At 39.8% G+C, this 27,726-nt stretch overlaps 1 protein-coding gene across 1 annotated transcript in view; it reads left to right on the top strand.

Moving 5' to 3' along the window:
* The window catches only part of CACNA1C (calcium voltage-gated channel subunit alpha1 C), a 416,271-nt gene that overhangs the window by 15,684 nt on the left and 372,861 nt on the right, over positions 1-27,726 (top strand). Inside the window, exons 2-3 of the mRNA XM_066550899.1 lie at positions 12,211-12,534; positions 16,939-17,042. Of these exons, the coding sequence (XP_066406996.1) occupies positions 12,211-12,534; positions 16,939-17,042 (428 nt within the window). The remainder of the gene's footprint in view (positions 1-12,210; positions 12,535-16,938; positions 17,043-27,726) is intronic.

Here is a 27,726-nt window from a genome sequence, read left to right as displayed (position 1 = left end):
ATATAAACTGCAGCTTTTATTTTTAGAAAGAATCTACAAAGGCTTCTTTAAACATTTGTCTGCATCCACTGCAGAAAAGGTCACAGGGAAGAGGCTGAACTCTCTTTGTGTAGTCACCCAGTGACTCAAGAACCATTCTGGGGTTACGTGTGGCAGTGTTCAGCCTGGGATGTAAAGCAGATGCTGGTTTTCCTCATACAGGTGCTTGCAAAGATTGTCTCCTGCTGATTTTCCCCACCCCTTATTATCTCTCACCCTCAGCTCCCCTCCTTGCTGCAGTTGCAATCTCCTGATTAGTGCCTTGTTTAGGTTGGGAATGCTCACAACTAGCAGAGCAAGCCAAGGGTGCTTATTTTTGCATCTGTATATTACACATGCTTAATATTTAGACTTGGAACATTCAGCAAGATGATACCAGGAGCTAAAAAAAATATTAAAGTCTGCATGCTGGAGATAGAACATATTACTTTAGGTACCAAACAACCCAGTAAAATTATTTTTTCCTCTATGGAAAGTGCTATAAAAATAAGACTTAAATCTGTTAATGCTATAATACCTCTAGACCATGAAGGTCGAGTCTGAGTAAATGAATGGTTTTGGGTATTTGTTTTTTTTTAGTTATCTTTTAATATCACCCTGCATATTAACCAAGCCACTGTTTTCCTTTGTTGTATACCATGGTTTGCATTCATGTGGTTGGTAATTTTCTGTGGGTTTGTTGGAGGGGAGGTTCACAAGGACTTCCTTTTCCTTGGTTTGCAGATCATGTTGTGTATGCAGCATTCTCTTGAGGGTTTTGTGGATGAAAGGAAATAGAGATAGAAGAAGCTTTTATTCTTCCCTCAATTCAAATTTTGCCTTTTTTTGCATGTGCTCTTTCAAACAGCTTAATGATGCCAAGTTACAAAGAGCCCTCCTGTTTGAATACTTTTATTTTGCCCAAAGTTATTAAAAAATGAGATAATGTTAATTAGGTGACTGAAATTACTAGAAACACCAAAATTTTCTATTTTTACTTACTTAATTCTTGGGTTTGATTGAACCTTTTGTACAGTTCGTTTCAAAACTTTTGTCTTCAATTGGTTTTGGTGATATTTTGTTGGTATAATTCCAAGCATCAGGGGAAGGAAAAAAAATCAGACTTTAAAAATAGAAAAATGTGGTTTTTAGAACACTAAGATTAATAGCTGAAATAAAAGTCAGTTTTGACTCTGAAGCATCTTATAAATACCTTTTCCTTTGAACCTGCCTGCATTTCAAGAAGGGAGTGCATCTTTAATTTATTAGGATATTGCATGCATTATCTAAAATTAGGTAAATGTAGATCAAAATAAATTTTTGCCTTTCTGGAAAGCAAGAAATAGTTTTTAAGTGCCTGTTTTGCATGTGTGTGCCAATGTCTGGTTTTCACTGAGGATCATGTAGTAGGTACCTCTGGAAATTGGAGAGGTTTATACCGTAATTATATATTGAGATTTATATCTCAATTATATATTGAGATATAAATCTCAATAGGTATATAAATATATATATTATTTATTTATTATTATAGATATATAATAGATATGTATTATTATATAATATATAGATATATAGATTGATATATAATATAACATCAATATTATAATTGATATTATAATAACAGTATATAATTGATGTTATATATTATAATATGAATTATGATTTATATAATTATCAATTATATATTGATATATAATGGATAATATCTCTATATAATAATCTCTATGTAATAATATATAATAGATATCTCAATTATATATTGAGATTTATATATATATACATATATATATACATATATATACATATGTATATATATGTATATGTATGTATTCTCTTAAATTGTATGGCCACTACCTGAATGAATCTTTGATTTGGGTGAGTTCTCACCACCCTGAACAGACTCAGAGGTACCAATAATGCTGCAAAGTGTGGGAGTGTGGGGCTGCAGAGCCAAAGATGTTGATGAAATTTGACCAATTGGAAGGAGGGGGCTAGAAAAGGAGGAGGCTGTGGAGCAGATGGTCTTCAGAGGTCCCTTTTAATCAGAGTTATAGTGTCATAATGCAGATTAATGACTTCCTGCTGTGGGTATGGCCACTGTGAGGGAGGGCTGGCAGCCAGGGCTTATGGCTGGTATAGGAAGTTTAGATTTACACTCTCCTTCTCTGCGCTTGCTGAGCTCCTGCCCACAAACCCTGCTGCTCTCTGGGTTTGTGCAGCTGAGGGCTGACCCCATGGACAGCAAGAGGAAGCAAAAGTCCTCAGCCTGTCAGAATTGCCCCTCTCTGTTGTCTGTCAGGACCCAAGATCTGGATGCCAAAGTTTGATTTCTTGTTTATGTGTGTGCCTTTATTGAAACGTCTTGTCTGCAACTCAGATACAGACCTACATAGAGATCCCTTTGTGCTTTTTAGCCATCATCTGCTGTAAATGGGAACAGACTGCTATTTCTGGACTGAGTATACTATGAGTTGTGGAAGGACTGTGATTGATTTTTCTAGGATGAAGACTATTGAAATTGCAGGCTCTGAATTATTTAGATATCATATGCTTGTACATATTTTCCAAACTGTGTCACATGCTTAGGGCCAAAAGCAGCTGCAGAACTGCTCTCTACCTTGTGCACAAGCACATGTGCATGCATGTGCTCCCCCCAAATAAATGGGAGTCATTTAATCTCATTTAATCCACTGAAATTTGTTGTGCAATTAAACTTGTGGTTTAGATTTCTTCTGTACAGTAAGAGAGACTGGCACTTTGAGCAGCTGCTTTCACTTGTATTTCAGAAATCTGTCCTAAGGATGGAAGAAATGATCTCCCCATTGACTGTGGAGGGGGTTTAGACAAAATCCCTTTTTTAAAATGCTTTGGGTAGGGTGAGGCAAATCAAATTAACAGGTTTGTGTGTTGGTTTCTATCCCACTCTGCATTTTCAGACAAGGAATCTGGAGGCCATCTAATATGGTGAGGATTATTTTTGAAGTGTAAGAGCTTAATTTCTGTAAGGAAGTTATATTTAGATTACTCACCAAGTGAAGAGTAATCATTCACCAATAAGAAAATGACAAGCAGTTAGGACGACAGGTTTGTCAGAAGAATGCAATTTATTGAGCTACAGTTAATCTCCAGAGAAATTCTACTGAAGTCCAGGAAATCTTACCAAAATGTGCTTGCACCCAGGATCTGTAATGGTGGTAATGATAATTTAGACAAACAGTGGAAAAAAATTGCATTTAAGTATTTGTGGGGTTCCCAGATGAATGGAGGAATAATGAATCTGACTCCATGTTCTTGAAGGCTAATCTATTATTTTAAGTTACTTTATTATATTACAGAATACTAAACTATACTAAAGAATACATAAAGGATACTTACAGAAGGTTAAAAAGATAATAGTGAAAACCTGTGACTCTTGCTAGAGTCCCGACACAGCTTGGCCATGATTGGCCAAAGAGTGAAAACAATTCACATTAAACCAAAGAAACAATCTCCAAACACATTCCAAAGCAGCCAAACACAGGAGAAGCAATGAGATAATTATTGTTTTCCTTTTTCTCTGAGGCTTCTCAGCTTCCCAGGAGAGAAATCCTGGGCAAAGGTATCTTTCCAGAAAATATGACGGTGACATTTAAGCAGGAAAGCTCTCTCTTGGTGTCTCTGTTTGAGGATCTGTGCCTGGAGTTTGCCCAGGAAGCCTGGTGTCCCTCCAAGCAGCTCACCATGATGTGTGAGCATGTTACTGCAAAGGTTTTGTGCTGACAGATGCCGTAAAAATAGGTGTCCTACTTTAAAATGATGTACCAAAGCAATATACCATGAGAGATGCATCTACAGCTGCCTGAAGGTGAGGAACTTTGGGGTTTTATTTACTTGCCCTTGCCCTCTGTGTTCAGCTGGAGATGGTGTTATCCCAGGAGAAATGTGGGTTTCTGTAAAAAATACCCTCTCTAGCTGTTCCTGCACACACAGGGCTAATTGGGTTCTCTCAGACAAATACAAATCCTCTTATCAGCAAAGAGATGTTTGTCACTGCTCCTCTGTTGCTGATTTTGAGTCTTATGAATGTTTCACTGAGCTGTGGTTGAAGGGAATTGTTCCTTGGCTTGATTTCTATTGCCACCAGGAACTCATCTCAAGAAACCCAAAAAGGATTCTTTGTGAGTTTCTCTGGCCTTTCTTGTAGCTTGAAAGTCACAAAATGTAAAAAATACACGTGTTTTGAAGGAAATTGCCCTCTTAACACCTCCTCACCCTAATAAATTTTTCTCCTGATAGAATTTGTGATTCAGCTGAGTTTACCTCTCAGGCATTTGCCTCTGGTCCTATTACTTAGCGGGGTTGATGCTTTTCCCCCCTCTTCCTCCTCTCTAAAAAACCCCAAACCTCACCTCCCAGTCTGTTTCTTTTGAATCCATAGTAACAGAAGAGAATCACCCCAAGCTAGATGGATCTTTGTGTTCTGCTGAGAATTTTCAAACTTTGAGCTTTCTAGATTCTCCTGGGCAAGGTTTGAGATGCCTCTTTGGTGAAGGGGACAGAATAGAGAGATTTGCTTTAAACCCCAAATTTATCATTAAGTAGGAATACAGTTTGGTTTTACTACAAGTAAGAGATGATGTCTTTCATTAAAAAACCCCACAATGAAAAACAAACAGTGCCCCTTCCTTTCTCCCCACTCTCCAAAAAGCAAACAAAACAACAGCAACAAAAAAAAAAAAAAGCCACAAAGCAAAAAACTTCACAAAACCCAAGCCACCCTAAACACCTGAACTGTGCTCTTTGAAAACCACAGCATTTTCAAGCAGAAAAGTAAGGGAAATCCTACAAATTTGTATCTTGCTGTCTGGATCTTTTGTACATCCAAGATTTATGCATATAGAAGAATGACCTTATTTGCAACATACTCTGAAATGTGGGAATTTTGCATGGAGAGAACTGTTTAGGTGGTGATTTTAAGCAGAGCTGTCCCATGCTTTATTTCAGAAGGGAATATATTGCCTAGGGAATTATTATTGCTTGTAGTCTTGTGCCTCATTCATGAGCCAGAAATCCACTGTGCTGCCTGTTCTACCAACGTGGAACTTTTCTGAGAAAATTCCAAACCTAAACAGTGTTGGCAAAATGACAATCATTTGCCACACAATGTCAGTAGTTAATTTTCAGGAGTAAATATTTAACTTGGGGGCATTTGGTACTGGAAGTGAGAGCAGCTTGTGCACTTGTGCTCTTCATTGAAATGGGCTTTTTTTCACATTGCTAGGAGGTCATTGCATCTTCTGTGAGTGGCATGCAGAAAAAGAAGCCTTGATTTTGAGGAGGGGAAGAAAGAAAAACCAAGATCTCATGTTGAGTGAGGCACACTTCTTGAAAATTATATTTTTTTATAGATTTTTTAAAAAGTGTTTAGTCTCAACTCTGGCAAACAAACTGTCTTAAATAATGTATTTTCTTCGTACATGTAAGTTCTAAAACCCCCCAAAAATTTACAGGAGAAATTCTTAACTCTCTTATCTGGGCTAGAAACTACATTGAGTCTCAGCCTGATGTGATATTTCAAAATGTGTGTGTCTATTATAAATTTCGTTATAGAAAAATCTCCAGTTCAAGTTGTAATTCAGCTTTCATTATAATTCCTACCTCTACTTACAGAATGCCTTCAGAAAACCCTTCTATTAGGGGGAGAAAAGCCCTAGTATCACTTTAGTTGTTAGATAACAGAATTAATGTCTTGTCAATTTTTTAAAAGGCTAATAAGGAAAAAATATCCAAATCATGCTTCAAAGAAAGAGTTTTAGGTGAGTGCAGCCTCGCATTTACTGCAGGAAAGTTCCAGGCAAGGAGACTGAAAAGTTACTAAAGATTTCTGGAAAAAAACCTGCTTTCGCATAAAAATAAGTGGGTTTATTTTATGTCAAGGTTTTAAGTTTTGAATATGGCTGGTCATTGTCCTGAGATACTAGGGTTAGTCTATTAGGCTTTTAAAATGTAGGCTTTAGAAAGTCCATTGGGCTAAAATTTAGGCTTTAGAAAGTCTATTAGGCTTTTAAAAATTGCAAAATGAGGTTCTAAAACCAAAGAAAGAGTTCCAGGTTGATGGTCCTGAGCATCCCCATCCTTCCCCCTACCATGGGGTGATGAACACAGTCATGGAAACAGGAGCCTGAGGAGGTGCTGGTGTAGCTGATCATCTAAAGGCTGGGGTGAAGCAGAGTTAACTCAGGGAGGTCCCTTTTGATGGACTAACTGATGAAATAAATACATTATCTTTCTGTGCACAGGCTTTTCTTCATGTCAAACTTGCTTTAAATGAGCAAAAGAAACTGCTGCTCACGAGAAACCTCACCTTGGGTGTGTGATTGCAGACAGAGATTTTTGCTGGCCTGGTCTAACAGACTTAAGAGTGTGGAAGGTACAACCTGAGTTTTTTTTTTACTGCAAAACCCATTGCTTATTACCTGTGAGTTGGGTGATGGTTATGACCTTTCTGTTCATTGAAGTACATACATATATATTTAAAATATATATATTACATATATAGGCATGCTTCAGGGCTGTTATCATGCCACCCTCCCATCCCCAGGAGCAGCAGGCTGAGTCCTGCCATTCCCAGTCCTGTGATTTTTGCCTCGTGGCTCATGTTTTCCAGGCCTTGGCTTGGTTTCCTTGCCCACTTTGGGCAGCCTGAGCTGAGCCAGTCTGTCTGGGCTGGGGAAGCCAAACCTGCAAACCCACTGCATTTCAGGTTTTGTCCCTGTTCATGCACTCCGTGGTTATGACTGCATTTTAATGGGAAGAGGGCAGAATGACAATATCAACTTGTGCTCTGTTGGATGACAATATCAACTTCTCTTGGGGATCCAATACAAACCCCCCAAGGCTTTTCTGAAAATAATTTGGGCAGATGATTCATTTTGCTTAAATACTTTGCATTTGTCCCTGCTGAACTCCATCCTATTTTAAGGGCTTTTTCTTCAATTCATGGAGTTAATTTTAAATTCAGATCCTGTCCTTCAGTGTATTTGCTTTACCTCCCAGCTTCACAGTTACCTGCTTGTTTAATAACACTACTCACCATTTAATCACCCAGATCATTAATTGAGCAGAATCAAAACATGCAACAGAATCAGATCCTGGGCAGGCTCTTGGGTACCTCCCTGTGACACATCCTCCAGTTTAGATGTGCAGCAATGATACCTGATCCCAGGCATCCACTGGTTTCATATTCATGACATAGCAATTTTTTTCTTGCTTGTATGTCCCTGGAATTCTTATGAAACTATCACACAACACCTCATAGGACTATTAATAAAATGAGGAGGCATGGACCTACTGCTTCCACTTTGCCTGTGAATTCTGTTGCTCAGGTCTGGAAGAAACTGGTTTTCTTTGATGCAATGTGTTCATGACAGGTCCATGTCTCTTGCTCATTTTCTACTTGTCCTGCTAGTATTTACTGATGCTTGTTTATTTTACTTATTCCAGTTTTTTTTATTTTTTATTTTTTTAAACTGAAGTTGATCTGGATGTAAATTTGCCCTCCTTCTACTTTTTCTTGGTAGGATTCTTCCTACCATTTCTGAGCCCTCTGAGATCTCTCCTGTCTTCCATGAGTTCAAGCCAGCAGCCAACAGCTTTGAGGTGACTTCAGAAAGTGCTTTAAATATTCTAGGACATTCTAGGGTGCAAAGTAGCTACCAAAGTAGCTGAAAGCATGGACATCATCCATCCAATGACTTACTTCCCTTTTACAGTTGGAAATGATACCTGTTCTGGTTTGGGGTTTATTTGTGCTAGTCGTCAACTCTTGATGGATGTTTTTTTAGTAAAAATTGATGCAAAAACGTCATGTAATACTTAATCCTTCTTGGAATCATATATCAAATGCTCTGATTTTTCCATTGGTTAATGGATCAATGTTTTCCACATTCTTCCTCATTAACAGCTGATATCATACACTGACTTTTTTTATTGGTGGTGTTCTTTGTGCTTCTGATTTTGACACCTCGCACTTCGATATTTTAAAACATTTTTCCCATGGGCTTGAACTGGTCTCACACATGATCTTAGCAATGTGACCAGCTTCCTACTTCCTTTTTGCCTTCATTCTGAGAGCAGTTAAGACACTGAGTTAACCAATCTCATCTTTTACTGTACCCAGCTCTCCTCTGCTTTGGGGGAAAACACAGCAGTTTCAGGGTGTGCGATTTTAGGATCTGCTGTTTTTAAAGTGTTGGGGAAAACAAGTAATGACATTCCACATCAGGATTGGTCTATTTTTCATTTAAATAATTAATCTAAGCACATTTTTTTCTAAAATAAATGTATGGCTAACTAGCTGAAGTCAAAAACCCTCAGAAGCTGAGATTCCATTGTGTCATTAACTTGCCCATGTCTTGTATCAAATGATCACTGCATAGTTGGGGTTTTTTATGATGCTTTTTTGATATAGTAATAGGTGGCATGGCAGATGGTATTAGAATTCAAATACCACTTAAAATGGTCATCACTGTGTATTTTAATAGGGTTTTTGGTAATGACAATTTTGGTCATTTAGCTGTAAGCTTTCAACATCAGGTACTTTGTGCAACGTGGTTCATTTCCTGTTGTAGGGCAGCCTTACCTGTTACTTTTGTGACTTAACTCCGATTTCTGAGACCTGTGTTTCTGTTGCTTCTGCATCTGTTTTAGTTCTACAAATCTGCCTTTTTTTCCACAAGTGAAAGTCTTTTCCAAAGACTTTGTAATCAAACTTGTTGACATATATGCTCTTTTCTGTTTAATTATATTTAGATGCTTAAATTAATGATCCATAGCACAGAAGGGCAGAATTTTGTGCACCAGCTGGACACAGTCAACAGTAGAAATTCTTGCTGAAGGGTGGTGGGGATTTAGCAGGGTGATGATGCTGTGGATCACAGTGCTTAGTGAGTTATTGCATTTGGGTGGGGGCTCAATGTCCATTTCCTAGTTCTGGTCAACATCCAGCTGAATAGTGGTGTATTTGCTAGTGTGAAACTTTATTTGTAGCGGGGAAATTGAGTGGAGTATTTCACTGCTGCACTGCAAAAAGGAAAAAAAAACCCTCAAATCCAGTAACTGCAGCTCTCAGGTTGCAGTAAAGTTTTGTGGAGGGAGAGAAATGAGTGCTGTAGTTGAAATTTCAGCTTGGTGCCTCATGAGTTCAATAGGAACTGTGTTTTCCTTACTTCCCAGGAATTAACCCTAAGCACTTAGATTATAGGGTGGAATTTCATTCTCCCTGAAACTTTGGCTATGCTGTCTTTGAAAATATTTTGCTCAGTTCTTGAATGTAGCTGTGGGAGCTTCGCTCTTTTATTCAAGCTATTTCTATCAAGTACCTCCAGAACAAGTCTTTTGTCATTGCCATTTCTCATCTACTAGACATCCTGTCTGCAGCCTCAGAGCTTCATAAAACAGAGAGATCCTTATCAGTAACCAATATTTGTAATATTTGTTAATATAAATCTGTCATTACTGACTCATTGTTTGAAACTAATTTGATCAGCAGTCCCATAGCAAAGCACTTTGTCTCATATTAGAAGCAAAAGCAATAAAACCACCAAAAGCTGGATCCTTAACTTTGCTGGCATATCAAAGTCAAAATGCATGACTTGGATCCTCATGTGGAACCTAACTAATAAGAAGTAATAATGATGGAACTTGACGCGTTCCCAAATTACAGAAAAGTCTTCATTAAGAAGCAGCAGCTGTTTATTTACAGGAGCACATGGTCTAGTCAGCATGATAAGAACACTGTGGAGAGGGATCAGCAAGTTTGCTTTTACTGGAAAACACACATCTTTCTTCTCCACTCTAATGGGTCAGTATTAAAGAAAAGCTGGAGTGGGAGAATAATTAGAGTGATTTTCCATTTATTTTTCCTTTCCAGCATGCCTCAGGCTAGGGAGGTCAAAGAGATGCTAAGAGAAAAACTGCATCTGGAACAAGTCTGAAAATAAATACGTATCCCATGAGTAGTGCTGTGCACAATTTGCTTAGCCTTGGAAAACTAAGTTTGTCTGCCACTTGATTGCCTGCTTCATCGAGGAAATCTGCTTAGCCTGTAGGATTCTGAAAGCTCTTTTTCTTCATTTTCAAAATGTGAGGGATGTGAATTAACCATTTCCCATTTCTTGTTTCTTTCAGCTTTCCCTTTCACATATCAGAGTCACATTACTCATCAGCTTCCTTTGGCTGGTTTGCAGTAAGGAGGTTTTTCAGTGAGCAGAGACAAGCTCTGGATTTCCCTGCTCTGTAACAGGCTGAAAATCTTACAGCAATGCCTGACATACAGTAACATCTGACTCTATCATGTCCTTCCTCGTGATGCAGTGAGATGAATTTACAAATCTTGAATGCTTTCTAGGTAGAGGCATATCCTGTTGCACTCTGTGTGTCAATGTAATTGTATTTATTCCACCTGCTTTCATTCATTTGTAGTGCAGTCAGTGCTGTGCTACCTTGGCACTGCACATCCAGCTATGAAATATGTATCTTGAGTAATAATTTCCATTCAAGAAGAGCTTTCCAACTCCCTGGTTTTAAATGTCTTTCATCTGATACTGTAAAAGAAACAGTGTCACAAGTGGTCTTCCCTTAGCTTTGTCTAGCTTTGTCTAGCTTTTGTCTGCAGGAGCTCATCTGTCCTATTTAATAACACCACATTTCTACACTAATCTAAAGTGGAACATGGTCAACAGGAGGCTTTGAGCTTGCTTTGAAGCAGGTGATCTAACTCCTTGACTGGGTTTCCACTCTCTGCCCCCTGTGTACTCTTTCTGAAGCACAGCCTGCTGCTCAGATGTCAGTGGAAGCACCGTTCAGGTTCTTGCTGAATCAGGAATGGGCAGGATTTTGAAGCTGAACTGTGGAGGAACAAGATCTGCAGGCCTCTCAGGCCTCCTTTTACCTGTACCTCAAATTATGGGCCACAGGCAAACTCACAAGTCCATAATAAATTAAATAGTCTCTTAAATGTGATACAGGACATACCTAAGCAAGGCGTTCTTCTCAATCAGAATTTCTCTTGTGACTTTGTGTAGAATCTATGCTGCACTTTTTAAACAGGGCTTACATTCTCTTCAAAAAAGTGTCTGGGATAAAATTCAGTTAATATTTCACAATTTCTTGCAGAACTCAGCTGAAGCATAGCCCAAAGAGTAAAGCAATCTGTTCTGAAGTTTCAAAATTGTTTCCTCTTGAATTGACTGGGGTTTTAATTTGGGTCACAGTAAAAGCCTCATTGAAGAGGCACAGGTGACTTAGCTGTCTTTACTGAAACACTGGACCAACTGCACTGGCTTGAAAGAGTGGCTTTATTTTTTGTACTGTTAAGACCTTCTCAACACCAGCCACATGTCACCTGATCACCTGATGTGTATATTCCATCATTAGGATTGGGCAAATGCATGTACTTCCTCACTTTTGGCTAAAGAAGCTGCAACACTGGGGACTGCCAGGTTTTAGCATTCTTATTATTTTGTGCTTTTAAAATAACTTTCTCCATTGATTCAGTAGTTTATCAGGATATGGAATTAGTTCCAATTTCTAAACATGTGGTGGGCCTAAACTCTCTGCACAGGAACATACAGAGCACAAAAGCCACCACCTGTGTCTTTGTGTGCTGGTTTCTGCTTCACTGTACCTTCTGCTCAGGCTGTTCTTAGACCTGTACATATGTGTTATTTGCAGGGATAATTAACTTTATTGGCAAAATTTCACCTTACCTTCAGGTAATCTCCAAGAAGCATGAATGTTTCTGTGATAGGACTTGATAATTTCATTTGAGTGCTTTACCATGTACCAGATAGCATCATGCTGCATGTCTGAGTGAGAAGGTGATGAGAACTAGCCTCACCTTTTGAACTTTCAAACAGTTCAACTTGCAAAATATGTGGGTGAAAAAGAAGGGATAATTTCTTTTCTTGGAATGTCTGGAGGCTGCATTGATTGGAGGCACTTCTAACAACTCAGTATCCATCAGTCTTGTTGGGGATCTCTTGCAAGACCAAGGATTGCATAGCAGTATTACTTTACAATGAAGAATTTGAGTTACTCTACACTGAAGGTTTAAAAAGAGCACTAGCTATCTCTCCCACAGTTTAAAAAAAACATCTTCACAAATTTCTCTGGCTTATTTTATTCCTAAATTTTTTTTTCCCCTCACAGGTTCCAACTATGGGAGTCCCCGTCCAGCTCATGCCAACATGAATGCCAATGCAGCTGCAGGGCTTGCCCCGGAGCACATCCCCACGCCGGGGGCAGCTCTGTCCTGGCAGGCTGCCATCGATGCTGCCAGGCAAGCCAAGCTGATGGGCAGCGCTGGCAACGCCACCATCTCCACGGCCAGCTCCACGCAGAGGAAACGGCAGCAGTATGGCAAGCAGAAGAAGCAGGGCACCACCACAGCCACCCGTCCTCCCCGGGCACTGCTGTGCCTCACGCTGAAGAATCCCATCCGGAGGGCGTGCATCAGCATCGTCGAATGGAAATATCCTTCACACGGCCAGACAGGCCTCTGTGCACAGCAGCTCCTGTGCATGGGCTGGGAGAATCCATGTGTTGGGTGGAAATCAGTGGTGCATCGGGTGGAATTCCATGCATCGGGTGGAATTTCATGCATTAGGTAGAATTTCGTGTATCAGGTTGAAATCCATGCATCAGGTGGCAATCCATGTGTTGAATGGAAATCTATACATCAGATTGAAATATATGTATTGGGTTGAAATCAATGCATTGGGTGGAATTTCATGCATCGGGTTGAAATCCATACATTGGGTTGAAATCAGTGGTGTATCAGGTTGAAATCCATGCCTTGGGTGGAAATCCATGCACCAGGTTTGCAATCTATGCATTGATTTGTGATCTATACATTGGTTTGCAATCTATGCATTGGTTTGCAATCCGTGCTTCGGGTGGAAATCCATGCATTGTGTTGAAATCAGTGGTGCATCGGGTGGAATTTCATGCATCGGGTAGAAATCCACGCATTGGGTGGAATTTCATGCATCAGGTGGAAATCTACGCCTCGGGTTGAATTGCATGCATCAGGTGGAAATTCATGCATCAGGTTGAAACCGATGCGTTGAGTTGCAATCCATGCATCAGGTGGAAATCTGTGCATTGGTTTGCAATCCATGCCTCGGGTTGAAATCAGTGGTGCCTTGGGTGGAAATCCATATGTTGGTTTGAAATCAATGTATCAGGTGGAAATCCACGCAGCAGGTAGAAATCCATGCATCAGTTTGCAATCCATGCATTGGTTGGAAATCCATGCATCGGTTTGAAATCAATGCATCAGGTGGAAATCCATGCCTTGGGTTGAAATCCATGCCTTGGGTGGAAATCCATGCATCAGCTTGAAAGTTCCACCACTGGGAACTCAAAGCACATGAATAATTTTTGGTGTCTTAACTGAGGTGGTTTATGCTGAAGGGGGAGCAGGTGAGGAAAGAGGATTAGAAGGGAATTCTTAACTACACCCCAATGTCAGAGACCACTAGAAGCTTGAATAGCTTGATAAGGCTGAGTGGTTGAGTTCTGCTCTTTGAAAAAGTATGGGCCAGCAAATGCATGGGAGATAGTCAAGGTATCTGAAGTCAGGACTATCAATCTATGGGATTTGATAGCAGCTCCTGGCTTTCCCTTTTTTGTATTTATTTGTTTTTTAGAGGTGTCACCAGTCCAAAGCTCTGCTACTTTGAATAATACACCTTTTTGTTAAACATGTGACATCACACTTTCTACAGTATGGAGAAAAGAATGGGGCAAAAGGGCAAGGTAAAAATCCCCAAAGGTATGCAGTAGGACCCTGAGACTGGGCTGAGGACTGTTGATTTTATTGGAATTCTGGTCAAAATCATAAGACACAGTATTGTGTAGTAAGGGATAAAGGAAAAATAAATACAGTTAAAGTAACATGTCCAAAAGCAGTGCAGAGCCAGATCAGACAGTCTGAACAAGAGACAGATGGTGTCACAGATGATGGATGATAACCACTGACACAGAACTGCAGAGTGAAGAGGTTGGTGCTGCTTCCCTGGAAAGTCAGGGAGAGTCTGATCATTGCTTTATGGTGTGCAAAGAGCAAAGCCTTTTCAAGCATCCCAGTCTGATCAGTGCAAGCTGGAATTTAAGTCTTTGAGGTGGAACTCAAATTGAAATTAAATGTTGCTCCTTTGCATCCTCAAAGAGAAACCAGGATTAACCCTGAGCAGTAATCACAAGCTAATGGGGTTCTTCAGGAAATACAAAAGAAAAAGAATGTTTTTAGGGGTAGATAAGCATGTCAAGGAAAGGCAGTACAGAACTTGGCAGTAGTTAATATGATAAAAAAAATGAATTAAGGCATTTAAGACAACGTGATAATATTATTCCCTTGGGTGTCTGGTGGGATGCTGGGTGAAAACAGAAAATGAGTATATCAGGTATTGCTGACATGGACATACTTTTCAGATTAAGAACTTGTTAAAAATGCTCCTGTCAATCTTTGGATGTCCTTAAACCACCTGCCTGCCTGTTCCTTTCTTCTTCAGATGCTAATTTTTAATCCCCTGATTAAGTTTGCTATTTTTTATTGCTTCTGACATAAGTCTGATACTTTAGGCATGAGATGATGGGTGATGACTAACAGGATAAAACTGAATATTGGTTTTCTTAGCAGCACCCCAGTCACCACATGTCTTCAGAGTAACATTTGATAGATGGATAAGATCAGCAATAAATGATGAGAATGAGGTGTTGTGAGCCAGGGTGCAGCACTGCTCAGAACAAGAGATGACCAAACAGTGCAATTAAAGCAACACAAAGATGCTGAAGCTTGCAGTTTGGGGTTTTGTTTGGTTTTAGGTGACTTGATGGAAGGATTGTTTTTCCATCAGAACCTCTCATTGGACATCTGGAGTTTGTAAACATCAAACACTTCAATGACAACAAGCAATATCAAAGGGTGGTGACAGGGTTTAGTTTAATTCTATATTCTGACTTTTCCTACTTGCTGAAAACTACTGAGAAAGACTTAGCCTAATTTGTTGTACCACTAAATTTAAGCATAATAGATATTAAACAAATATGAAATAGTACTTCAGCAGTGTTTCTTACCCAAATGTTACAGTGCCAAGAGCCTGAATGAGCAATTGCATTCAAGAAAAAAGTGAAATGAAGTAATTACCTTATTTTACAAGGATTTAGCTGTGTGTTTAATTTTCTGCCTTTTGTGCAGTGTATTTGTAGATTTTATAGAATTTAATGTTTACAATGCAAAAAGAGAATTGAAGTGAAAGAAAATATGTGTAAACAGTGATAAATTAATGGATAATAATCCTGCCAAAAAAACCAAAAAAAATTTGGGGGAAAAAAGTGATTAAGGAAATGAAAGCCTGTGGAAATCCAGGTATTTAAGCAGTAAACATTATACAAACAGCCTGGGGTAGTACACACCTGAGAAGTCTTACTGATTTCTCATGTAGATTTCTCTTCCTGCCCTGATCTGCTCTTGTGCCTCTGTGGTACCATTTATCTCCTATTATTCAGAGGCTTAAGCACAGTAGTCTGGTGAGTCTGGAGCCCTCTGAGTCTTCCATGTGTGAAATGCAGAATGCATCTGAGTATAAACAGCAGTCAGGTGCCTGGAATTTGTGTATATCTTGCAGCTCAGCTTAACATTCGAAGATCTCCTGTTCTTTCTGCTCAGGCCTGCTGAGAACAGCAGTCTGCTGACCAAAATCATCCATGCTGCACTGACATTTGGCAGCCCCATGGTAGATAAAGCCATGCTCAAATGCACTCTGTGGCACAGGTTATGCTTGGCATTCTCTCCTGCTCCTCATTCCCCTCCTGAGCGCTGGGGAGTTATCCCAGAAGTCGCCTCCAGGATGTTCTTGCAGGCCATTAAATGTAGACAGACCATAAATCTGGTCTCTGGGCTGACTTTGGAGACCCTTCACAGCAGCAGGGATTAGGGAGACCATGGAAGTGGATGAAGTGCAGTGGAAAAATGCCCTTTGGTTCCCCTGGACAGCCAGGGGGGCACTGAGCTCTTGTGCAGGATTGCTTTGTTGAACATGCCAAACGTTTGGTTTCTCTCTTTTCCCCAACAAAGCTGCTGCAAGGTTGAAATGCCTCTGAGCTGTTTCTTTGTCAGAAGGGACTCTCAGCTTCCTGCTGTCCCTAAAATACTGAACTTCTGTGTTCCCTCTGATGCCAAGTGAAGTGCAAATAAGAGAAAAATAAATATTCCTTCAAATAATTTTAAAGCAAAACAAGTATACATGGTGATGTGCAGTGTAAGCACATTTTGGACAAAAGACTTTTTTTACCTTAACAAAATTTATCCTTTTTTTAAACATCTTCTAACAGTGGTTATTATTGCTTGAGTCCTCACATTTAACTCCAAGATATGAGAGAGAAACTGAGAAAGAGAGACAAGAATACAGCGGCAACAACAACAAAAGAAAAGAAACTCCAAAATGTTTGTTTAAATTATCTGAGAATTTATAAATGCAGATGAAAACAACCAAGAAAAAATAATAGTAAAAAGAGCAAGGACAGTCATTATAGTACAGGTTTCTCTTATTATTATTATTATCTTATCATGTAGTGCAGCCACATTTGAAGGAAAATTGGGAAAATGCCATCTAAATAAGTAAAAGAAAAAAACTTTTAAGAAACCTTTGTTTACTCTGGCACGTGACTGGCCTACACTGCTTTTGACATATTAGGAAGAATTTTGGCTGGGAGCTCCTAAAAGCACTTAAAAAGGCATATGTTTCTTTTCAGAGTATAAGAGGCTTGGAATGCTTTCTTTAAACAGAGTTCTTATAAATATTGTTTTTTTAAAATTTCTTTTATTTTTGTGTGCTCATTTTGGAACAATTTCCTTAACTCCATTCCTCAGACCATTTGAAATAATTATTTTACTGACTATTTTTGCCAATTGTGTGGCCTTAGCTATCTATATCCCCTTTCCAGAAGATGATTCCAATGCCACCAATTCCAATCTGGTAAGTCCACAATGGTGTTTAGTTTTGCTATTTTGAAATTCCTTTTGAAAAGTGAAAATGGAGACCTGTGAAGGTAGAGAATGTAAATATATCTACCAAAGATTAGAATATCACAAAAATTGGTTTTGATTGCTATGTCTTGTCAATTCATTTTATTACCTGTCTCAGTTGAGTTGGTTATAGAGAAGAATATTCCAAAAAGTTGGACAAGTGTTGGGTGTGATGTTTAGGTTAACAAATTTCAGCATGCTGGAAATGGGCTTGGTAAATTTTAACCTGCAGGTATTTGTGGGAGATATCTTTTAATCAGGGATTTTAATCTGGTGGTTTTTGTCTTACTGTGTGCCATTGTGAAAATGGTGCTGTCCTCCTCTCAGGTGATTGATGACTGATTATTATTTGCATTTCAGACACGTGCATTGATTTGCCTGAACAATATTTGTGCACTTGGTGGTTTTTGTTTGGTTTGCAGGGTTTTTTTACATTTTTAGTTGTTGTTGTTTTTTTAATCATTCCCTCTTGTTTGGGGAATATAGCTTTTCATCTGTCACCACTGATGCCAGCGTTGGTACTTTGGGATTGAGCTGTCTGTGTAAAAAGGAAGAGTGTTTACTTTTGGCTTAGCACGAAGCCATAGCAAAGAATTCTGTTCAGTAAGGGCGAAACACAAACCAGCTCTGGAACACAGTTCACTGAATTAGCAGAAAGCATTTTTTTTCCCTCTCAAATATGTGAATAAATCTCCTACTTGTCAGGTTGACTCAGGATGAAAACTTACTCCCAGAGTTTAGGAGCAGGGATGCTATTTCCTGAATAAAATTTATTGAGACTTAAGAAATTTTAGAGCAACAGTGGAGGAGAACAAAAGCCATAGTTCTAAAGTAGCAACAACTGGGGTGGCTGACAGACACTGTATTAAAAAAGATTCATGCTGCTCTTGGAAGTCAGTCATCTGATTAAATCTCTCTTGAAGTTTTAGAAAACACGTTGCAAACTTCAGGAATTGCTGAAACAATACTTCTATGCTTAAAAAAATAAGGTAGCAAAAAATTTGTAGTGTGGTGCATTTGCACTGTAACTCCTTAAAGAAGTACAAAAAGAGAAGCAGGAGGTGGTAAGTGATTGTTAACTACTCTCTACATTTACACTACACATGAGTTGGTCTTGTGTCTCTTTGGCTGTTCTTTGTTGGTGTGACTTAGTGTTTAACAATGATGAGTTGTGCTGTGTGTATTTAAAAAACTTCAGTAGGGCACCTCCCAAAAATTACTGTATTTTATTTAATTAAAACCACATTCGGTTGATCTCCTGGTGAGGCTAACAGGTACGTTCGTTGCGTGTTGTGACTTGCAGGGTTCAAAGAGGAAAATGAAGCACATTTGAAGGTTAGAGGACTCACAATTTGGTTTGAGCTTAATTGGGTTGTGGGGATGTGCCTCAATTCAGTGAGGAGAGTGCTGGCTAAAACCAGGCCGCAAGTATCTCTGTAATTGAACAAGATGCATTGAAACTGTTCTGCTACCAAGAAATATGTGCACCTTGTGATTTGAGTTTCCACTCTGCATCTGTTTTCCAAGACATCTTTTGCATCATTTAGAATGTCTGTAAAAACTCCGGTGTTATTTGTTGGTGGAGTTTAAAAAAACCTAGCCAAGAAAGAGTTGTCATCTCAGGGAAGTATGGACATGTTAGAGCCTTGAGGATGAGGAGGAATTGTTAATTTACCTAAATAGCTGTTTCACAGAAGTAGGGGAAGAAGGAAGTTAAATGAGTAATCTGCTTGACTCCACTTTGTTTTTTGTGTCTTCATGGCAAAAATAATTAAAACTGGAAAATTGGATACTTGGTGTAGACTTGTGAAGCCAAGATCATTCTACGTTATAGAGAAAAGCCTGGAGCTGTGGCTGCTCAGTAGGCTGTGCTCTCCTGTTGGTCTGTGTTTGCTGCTGTTGGGTTTTGTGTGTTTTGTTGCTGCTTTCTCAGTTTACATACTTATCCCTTGGCATGTGTACACTGCTGTTGAGGAGCACACTGCCTGAGTATACAGCTTCTGCTGCATTCTGTGAGTGAAGTCCAGAGCAAAAGGGAGGGAATGGGGGGCAAATGGGTGAGATAAGGGTGAAAAAATGTGTTAGTTGTGTTTTGGAATGGAATGAAAGAATAGATGAGAGTCACAGTTATTCCATCAGGCAGGAACTGTACAAGAGTGGGACCTCACTGTCAAAGAGCCAAACTGCACATGGAAGGGACTGGAAAGAGGCTGGGTTTAATAATGTGTTCCTGTAAAAGCTCATGTAATCACTTCATCTTTGATTTTTTTTCTACCTGTGAGCATCTATTTCACAATCAGATTTATTTTGTAGCCATGAAGTTGAGGGCTGCAAAGGCTGTAATGTGACACAGGCAAGGAGTTTGTGTGCGCAGTGTGTGCATGTGGGTTATGCACAGATGTGTGTACTGTGCAGAAAGGTGATTGAATGCATACAGAATCTTTCTAGCTGCCCAGAACTCTTGATTCACTTTCATGTTGCCATTTAGCTGGTTTAAGGTTAAAGCTACCACAGGAGCTCCCACATCCCTGGTTTCCTGAGAAATCTCTAATTTCTTGAGATACGAGAAACTATCTACAGAAAACACGATGGGCAGTAACTGTTTTACAAGCTCTGAAAGTGCCAGAACAATTTTCCAATAAGCTGCCAGATTTGCTTTAGGCTCAGAGTATTCCTTCTCCAAAGTTTCATCATAACTTTTCAAATAACATTTTCCTTGGTGACTGAGGTCAAAATTCAATCAATTGCCTTCTACAAGCTAATGGAGTAGAGGGTGGTGAGGGAAGGAAGAGGAATGCTGGGTTATGTGAGTGCCCTTTTTCCTTCTCTCTGTAAAAGTAGAAAAATGATGCCTAAATAATGCTTGACAAATAATTGCTGTGTGTGGATTTCACATGAGACCAGCCACTGGTCACACAAGGCACAGGCAGTGCTGTGTGCCTTCCCCGTGTACCTGAACGACACCGGTGACCTCTTCCATGTCTCCATTTGTCTTTAGCTGCACGACCTGTTTGATATGATGCCTCAGTGGTGAGCATTGAAATAGAAACAGAAGAGCCCAGTAAAGAATTCCTTCCCTTTTGCATTAGCCAGGAGTTGTGAATAGCCAGGGTTGTGTTTTACAAGTTTAGGTTTAATGCCACACAGATATTCTGCCTGTTTCTCTGCAATCTCTCTTCCTACAATAATAATTCCCATAAATCTTCAGGCCTCTTTTATCAAGTCTAGGGACAGTAACTTGAACTGTGAAGCCCATTCAGTTTTGAAATGAACACTTATCCTAAACCCCACATTTCCTATTTTTATGCTCACTGCAGTGTCTTTGTCACTGGCTTTAAGAAATATGCCAGGGTAGTATAATGTACTCACAAAAAATGCTTGAAATTGGTTCAGCAGTTTTAATGTGTTACTTCTGCAGTGTTACTGCAAAAGTAACTAAAAACTATTGCTACTGGAAAGCACTGGAAAACTATTGAACTTACACAGATGGAGGGCAGTTGTATTAGGTGCATTTTTTTTTTGTATTAATGAACATGCTGAGACTTAATTTAAATTCACAATTAAAACAAGCTCATGTATAACTCTCTGCAAAGAACAGTTGTGTGTTAATGCAACCAGAAAAATTGGAGCTGGTTTGAGGGGAATTAAAGTCAGTCTGCAGCAGAGGCTGTGACTGATACAGAGGCTTTCTGCTTGTTATCCCTGCAATTATGCATTAGGACAGAGATAACATACATTTAGGAATAAAACTATAGACTGCCTAAGATAGGAAGCTGAGAGGAAAATGCCTCTGTCACTTTACTGGCAGCTGCAAATGGCACAAGCCTGGTCAGTGTCACAGCCTGGTGATAACATAATGAGGTTAAGACCAAGGTTTACAACACGTTCCAGGGAAGGCAGCTCTGTTGGTTGTTTATGCTTTGGGTAAAGAGCAGGGAAATCTTCCTGCTGTTGCTTTGATAGTTCTGCTTTCCCTTCCTCGTCCTTCTTACAGGAGGGAAATCCTGTTGTACTCTAGTTAAATGTAAAGAGAGATCTCTTGTGTTTATATGTGAGCTTATAAAAAATGGGATGTCACATTCAGGCTGATTTTTTTAAACCTCAAAAAGGACTCTGTGAAAAGAAAGATGGGATTTCTGCTTGCTTCTCAGTTCTTGTGCCAGCCAGTGTTTGTGTCTGACAATGGAAAGGGAGCTTGCCTTTTAGAAGTATGGCTGCTTTAATACCTGGTCATTATGTAGAACAGGGGATTCCTGTATTAGGAAAAGAGAAAGCTGCTTTAATTTTTTTTAAAAAACTATATATTGTGACTATCTATTACATTGCACTGTTTATCTATTACATTGGCATGTGGATGTGACTATCTATTACATTTCTATACGTTGTCATAACAAACTTCAGCAATTTTTGTATCAGAGAATTCTAGAATCACCCCATGAAACAGGCTTCGTTTTTCTTATGTGAAATCAGGAAGTGTTAGGGAGCGAAGTAGGGGTGAGAGTGTTGGTAACAGAAAGGATGGCTTTTCTGGGTAAGGGTGGGGAAGAGCATTGCACAAAAGCTTTTGGTTCTGCTGTATCGGTGCCCTGACCCTGATGTGTGCCAGTTCCCAGGCAGTGAGCGAGCAGAGGATGACAGCACGGGGGGTGAGGGACAGAGTGCACACCGAGCTAATGAGCTCTGATAGGTTTATTACCTTGGGCCTGGTGCCAGCCCTGCTGCAGCTGGGGGAGCTCACACAGTTACAGGGCTCGAGCGTGGAGGGCTGAGTGACAGGAGCTGGAAAAACGACGCTGAGGCGGCTGGAAAGGGGCTGGAGTCAGGCTGAGAAGAAAGGAAATTGTGCCAAAAAGTCCTTGAGGGTTTCTTCCAGAAAGATTGTGAATCACTGTGTGATTCTGAGGAAGCCGAATATAATGGAATTTAGGCTCAACATTTCCCAAAGTTGTCAGAAACCCTGCTTCTGACAGGGTGATACTCAGCACCCTGATTGCAGAGAAGCTCAGGGTGGAAGAATAAGCATGGGGTTTAAGAGGGAGGCATTCAACTTGTGTTCTGGTCCTGGTATTGGAAAGCTGTATGGCCTTGGACAAATTGCCATCTTAATTTTTCCATCACACCATTACAAGAAATACTGTAGAAAAGACTAAAGAAAGAACAAAATCCCTAACAGTAAATTCCAAGATAGTAGTCAAGAACTAGAAGAGAAATGTAAAAACTAAAGAGAAATGTAAAAAGTAGGTGTTTTGCTGTTTTTTTTTAACATATTCACGTCATTTCCTAGGCTTTGTGGGGATGAAAATGGTAAAGCAGAGACTGATATATGTATTACTAGCAGGAGCAAGCTGTTGGGTTCAGAGTCCTGACCAAATCTGAGCTTCTATTTGTACCAGTGGCCCCAGAGTCCTCATCCAGTCTGTGCTTGTTGGTGTTTGCCATCTCTTCATGGGATCTGAGATCTCTCATGGCTGTGTCCCTCCCTTTCTTTTTCTTTTTAAATTCATAATCCTTGCCAAGTAATTCTCCTTGTTCCAGTACACATTCTAACAGAATTGTCCCTTTTCCATTTTCCTCCTAACTGCAGTCTCCCTTCCAGAGTGGTTTCATGTTTCCCACCTGTTTTCTCATTTGACCTCAGTGCTCTGCTTACTCAGCTTCCTGACTGCTTCTCTTGTTAATTTTACTCTTGAATTCCCTTTTTCTTCCTAAACTTGGACTCTGTAACCAAGTAATTAATCCCAGTGCACATTCTATCTCATTTTTTTAGCTTCATTCTCTATACCTTGGTCTCCTAGGCTGAGCCATTTGCTTTTGAAATCATTGTTCTTCCCAGTGAGTCTGAACTCCAGCAGTAGCTGTGGACACTCATATGCACTTGCAGTAGGGCTGTAAGCTGTGCAAAATGCAAAGAATGATAAACTGTTCCACTAACTAATCAAACCCCGTGAGAAGAGCAACTTGAAATTTGTCGGCTGTATGTTTCTGTGTAGGTGATTTTGAAATTTTAGTTGTATGTTTTGGTTCTGATTGATGGCAAGTTTACTGAATTAGTCCAAACATGAAACCATTTATCCCATTTTTGTAGACAGCTCTGATTACCGTTTTCTTTATGTGTAGGCTTTCTAAATCTTAACAAGTGGGGGTTTTTTTCAGGTGGTAATTATTCTTGTTTATCAAACATCAGGTTCAGTGTAGCTTTTTTGTGTGTGTTTGTTTCATTTGGATTCTTTACCACTTATTTTACCTGTTTTAGAAAGAAAAAATGTGGAAGCAGGCCAAATAAGAGTATTTAAGTAGTGATATTTTTCACTGTATTCTAATTCCTGCTACTGCAAAAGTAACAGTCTTTTAGAAGCAGTGGAAATTTTCAAAATGGCAGGTCATTTTTGTATTGTCCTTTTTGATACAAAAAGGACAATGCATAAAGATAAGGATAAGTATCCTTATCCTTCTATAAGTCTTTAGGATGTTTGACTTCTGTTCATGAGCTCTTCAGAATCTTTTCATGACATTGGGAAGGAAATAAGCATCTAGAAAATCTAGAAATTCCATCGGGCGTGTTACATATCACCTTTAAATTCCTTTACATTCCTTTATCACCTTTATATTCCTTTATGTATAGTTTGTATTATACCACATTCTAAGTCAGGCAAGCTTCTCATTGACTTCACTGGAGTTTGGCTGTCACCAAAAGCCATCCGCTAATTCAGTGCATGCCATTGACAAACAATTGCTGGAACATTGGGCTTTGCTGACGTGTACAAAATCATTGACTCTAAAGGCAATGCTTCATGGACTTGTTCAAACTAGAAAAAACCCCAAAAACTTTTCATAGCTCCCTCAGAAGTAAAATAATGGATGTGCTGCTTGCCAAGGGACAGAATTGCCAAAAGGCAGGAATGTTTTGTGTGGTTGTCAGAGTTTTGACTGGCTGTTCCTCTCAAGGACAATTCCTATTTTTTCCTGTGCTTTCTAACTCCTAAAACATGAGGGTCTGTATGTCATAGCAGCTCTTAAGTCCTCCTGGCTGAATGACAGACAGTCTCAAAACAAAGTGAGACCATTCTTGGATTTCACCTCAAAAATGCTGGACAATATAATTGATACTGTCAATATATAACCTTATGGAATGAAATTTCTTTTCCTGCTTGTACAATTCCCATGAAGAATTAGCAAAGATACTTCTTGATGAAGAATATGATGTTGAGAGACCACTGGTTAGGCAAAGCCTTCCAGCAAGCAGCAGGAAGTGTCCATTGATGCCTTTGCAGTGTGCTGCATTTCTGGCAGATGCTGCAAGGTTGGCTCAGCAGGTTATCTCCTGGAGAGACCCTCAGCAAGTTCTGCTTCAGCTAAGCCTAGGCAAGGGAGCTGGACCATCTTTGAGCAGCTGTGTTTGCCACAACCTTAACAGCTTGTGATGATCCCTGGGACACCAAGGAATGCATATTTTGTTCAGTGGAGACACTTTTATAGCTGTAAAGTTTGATAGACATGAGATGCAAATGGATGTCTTGGTGCTCGTGGTGAGCTTACCCATACAGAGCTTGAACACTGAGCAGCCAGAGGGGCACCTTTGAAAGCTGTTGCCTTCCTGGGGTTACAGCTGCTGGCACAGCTCCTTTCCAGCCTCTCTAGCAGGGGTGCCAGCACCTTTAGCCCTGTGTGCTGAATTTGGCAATGGCACGTGTGAGGTGCCCAGCTCCCTCAGCAGAAGCTTTCCAGAATGGAAATGAGATGTGTGTGCTTCCCTGGCTGGCTGTGTTGGCAAGTGTGCAGCTGTTTTTCAGGCTGTCCTGATAAACTTGCACTGGTGGAGAGCTTGGGGCTTTTGGAATTCATCATCTTCTGCTGGTGTCTTCTTGTCTGTTGCTTGTAAAATTTATATTTAGGTAGCTTATATTAGGAACTGAAGGAAACGTCTTTTGCATATGGTTATCTTCGTCTGGTATGTTGAAATGTTTTTCTACTTAGCAATAAATGTGCTTAATCTTTTACTACAACTCTTTGATCTGTAGCATGGTGAATGCTTTTTATGTGGACATTTTAAAATGTTTCAGTTCTATTACATACCCTCAAATATAAAACCTCACAAAAAAGCGGAACTTGCATGTAATTTTATTATTGTTATTTTTATCCATTGAAAACCTCTTACAGGGCTGTTATCCTTGTGTGGCTTTATTGTCTGAGTCACTTTTAAACAAGAATCCCTGTTTAGATGAGATTATGCAGGCAAACATGTGGTCACAAAAGATTTTTTCAAGATCTAGTTGTATAATTGTTTCACAATCTAAACTTGTATTTAAAAATAAACAAACAGAAAGCTTCTCCTCATTATGGTCATCAAGATAATGCCTGAATCTGTACAAAAGGCACATCAATGCCCTTCAGGAGCAGTTGGCTGAGATGAAAAATGTGAATTGAAATAGCATCAAAGGGAATGCACAGCTTCTATAGCAGTGGCTAAATCATGGCAATGACAAAGGAAGGTCTCATGCACAGGATTGGTGTCACTGTGGTGACAGGTCTTGGGGAATTTAATTGCTAAGGATTGTTTTGCTGTACAACAAGCAAATCTGCTGCTTCTGCTCTTTAAAATCACTGCTGTCCTTGCCACAAAGGGAAGGAAATAGAGGAATTCCAGCTTCCTGCTTCTGCTAGATGCCTCAGGTGCCTTCTGAGTCCAAGAACCCAACTGGGCATTTGCTTGTGCAAATACTGAATAATCATGTGCAAATCAATCAATGTGGGTGATACTGGAGTTTCATCTGGGGTTTTCTGTGAAAAAAGTGCTTTGTGTCCAAGCAGGGAGAGCAGTAGGTAAAAGCTGACACCTACATGGAGATGCCTGGGCTGGATGTGCAGCTGTGGTTTACAACTTATGCTGCATTGACATGGACCAGCAAATATCTCATAAATCTCCTTTCACCCAAACAACTTGTATGCTAATTGTTGTAAGTCATTAACCATGATATATTCCTTCCTTATTCAACCTGAACCAAGTTTTAGCTGTGAAACAAGTCACTGGCTTTTTAATAGATCTTCTTTTCATTGAATCCTACTTCTCATCTGACAATTACACAACTTTTATCCATCTCAGGAGTGTGATGCTTTCCTCCTGACATAAATAAATTCTTGTTTATAGCAGTTCATGTTCCAGCATTGCCCTTTACTTACTCAAATTAAGTGTTTACTACATTTTACATGCTTAAAAATGACATTCCAGTTTCAGCTTTTTAAAAAAATATTGGATATAAATCTTGATGTCCAGATCAGCTTGATCTCCAATTTCCTTGTCCCTAGGATAAAACCAGCACTGCTGCTGCTTTGTTTTCTTTTGATACATCATGCAAGAATTTGACAGCTCATAGGGGAAAAAAGGAGGAAGCAACTGAAGGAAAGTTGAACGTTTTAGCCTTTCAGAGGCTGTGAATATGATAATGTTTGAGTATTTTTGATGTTTTTTCTGTACTGAAATCTTACGGAGTGAAAGAAAAAGGGGGGGAAAAATAAATGCAGAAATGCATTTGTAACTTTCAGAAGGCCCAATTCTGCTAAATTTTGAGCTTGCACTTAACAGTCCTTGTACAGAGGATATGGCAATATGAGGGACTGAGCAGTACAAAAGAGCAGGAGCTAATCTAAGGGAAATGCAGTGTGGTATTTGAGAGAAGTAACTGCTGATAAAACCCTGGAAATACTTCTGGTAAATAGCTCTTGAAATAAATTCAGTCCTGGCTGAGAGTTCCCTTTGGGAATGTTTACCTTTGCTTTCACTACATTTCAATATGTATTGAAAAAGGAGACTGAGACAGATCACAGCTTGTGTTCAGGCTGCTGCTCATGGGTTTCCCTCAGTTCATCTTAGTTACTCTGGTCATTTTCCATGGTACACAGCTAGCACTTCTGGGTTCTGATGTGAATTTAGGAGTGTGTTTAAAACAGGGTTTTAACAGGTTTTAAACAGTGGTTCATTCCGTCCTTCCATCACCCAGACATAAGCCAGACACATCTGCCAGTTTGTGTGTCCACTGCTGCTCTTTAATAATATACAAAGAAAAGTTTCACTGGTCATAAACAATTCTTAAATAATTAGACATTTCCCAAGTAGGATTTTTGTGTCACTGGTTCTTCAGTATGTCTTGGGCTTTATTTTTTTTTCTTAATGCCTCTATTGAACCATTTCATTGAAGCAGAACTTACGAAGAGCATGGATCTGCCTTTGCTGGGCTCTGCTTCTGAGCTCTTCCTGTGGGTGAAGGTTTTGATGTTTCTGGGTGATGCCCATAGCAAGTCACACCACAGCTCTCACTGGCAGGCTGTGTAATTGTCAGAGCTAGGTCTTTTCCCTGTCATTCCCAGTCTTTTCCAGCAGCAGCCAGTGGTACTGACACAAGTGCAGGGCACAGGCACCAGGCTGGAGCTGCTCCCTTGCCTTGCATGCAGACACAGCAGCAGCTGCATGTGCAGGAGGGGAGCCTCTCCCTCTGCCTTGCACCTCCCCTCCTGTCTCACTGGGGTGGGCAGCAGGTCCTCTCAGCAGCCTGGATAGGAGAGAAGGCTGCTCTGCCTCTGGAGCAGAGCAGGTGAGGCCCTGCAGTGCTCTCCCTTGGGCACTGTTTGAGCTGAGGTCA

This window comes from Molothrus aeneus, chromosome 5 (genome assembly GCF_037042795.1).
Source record: "Molothrus aeneus isolate 106 chromosome 5, BPBGC_Maene_1.0, whole genome shotgun sequence".
NCBI lineage: Eukaryota > Metazoa > Chordata > Aves > Passeriformes > Icteridae > Molothrus > Molothrus aeneus.
The sequence above is the reverse complement of the archived record's forward strand: the minus strand, read 5'-3'. Positions and strand labels throughout refer to the sequence as shown.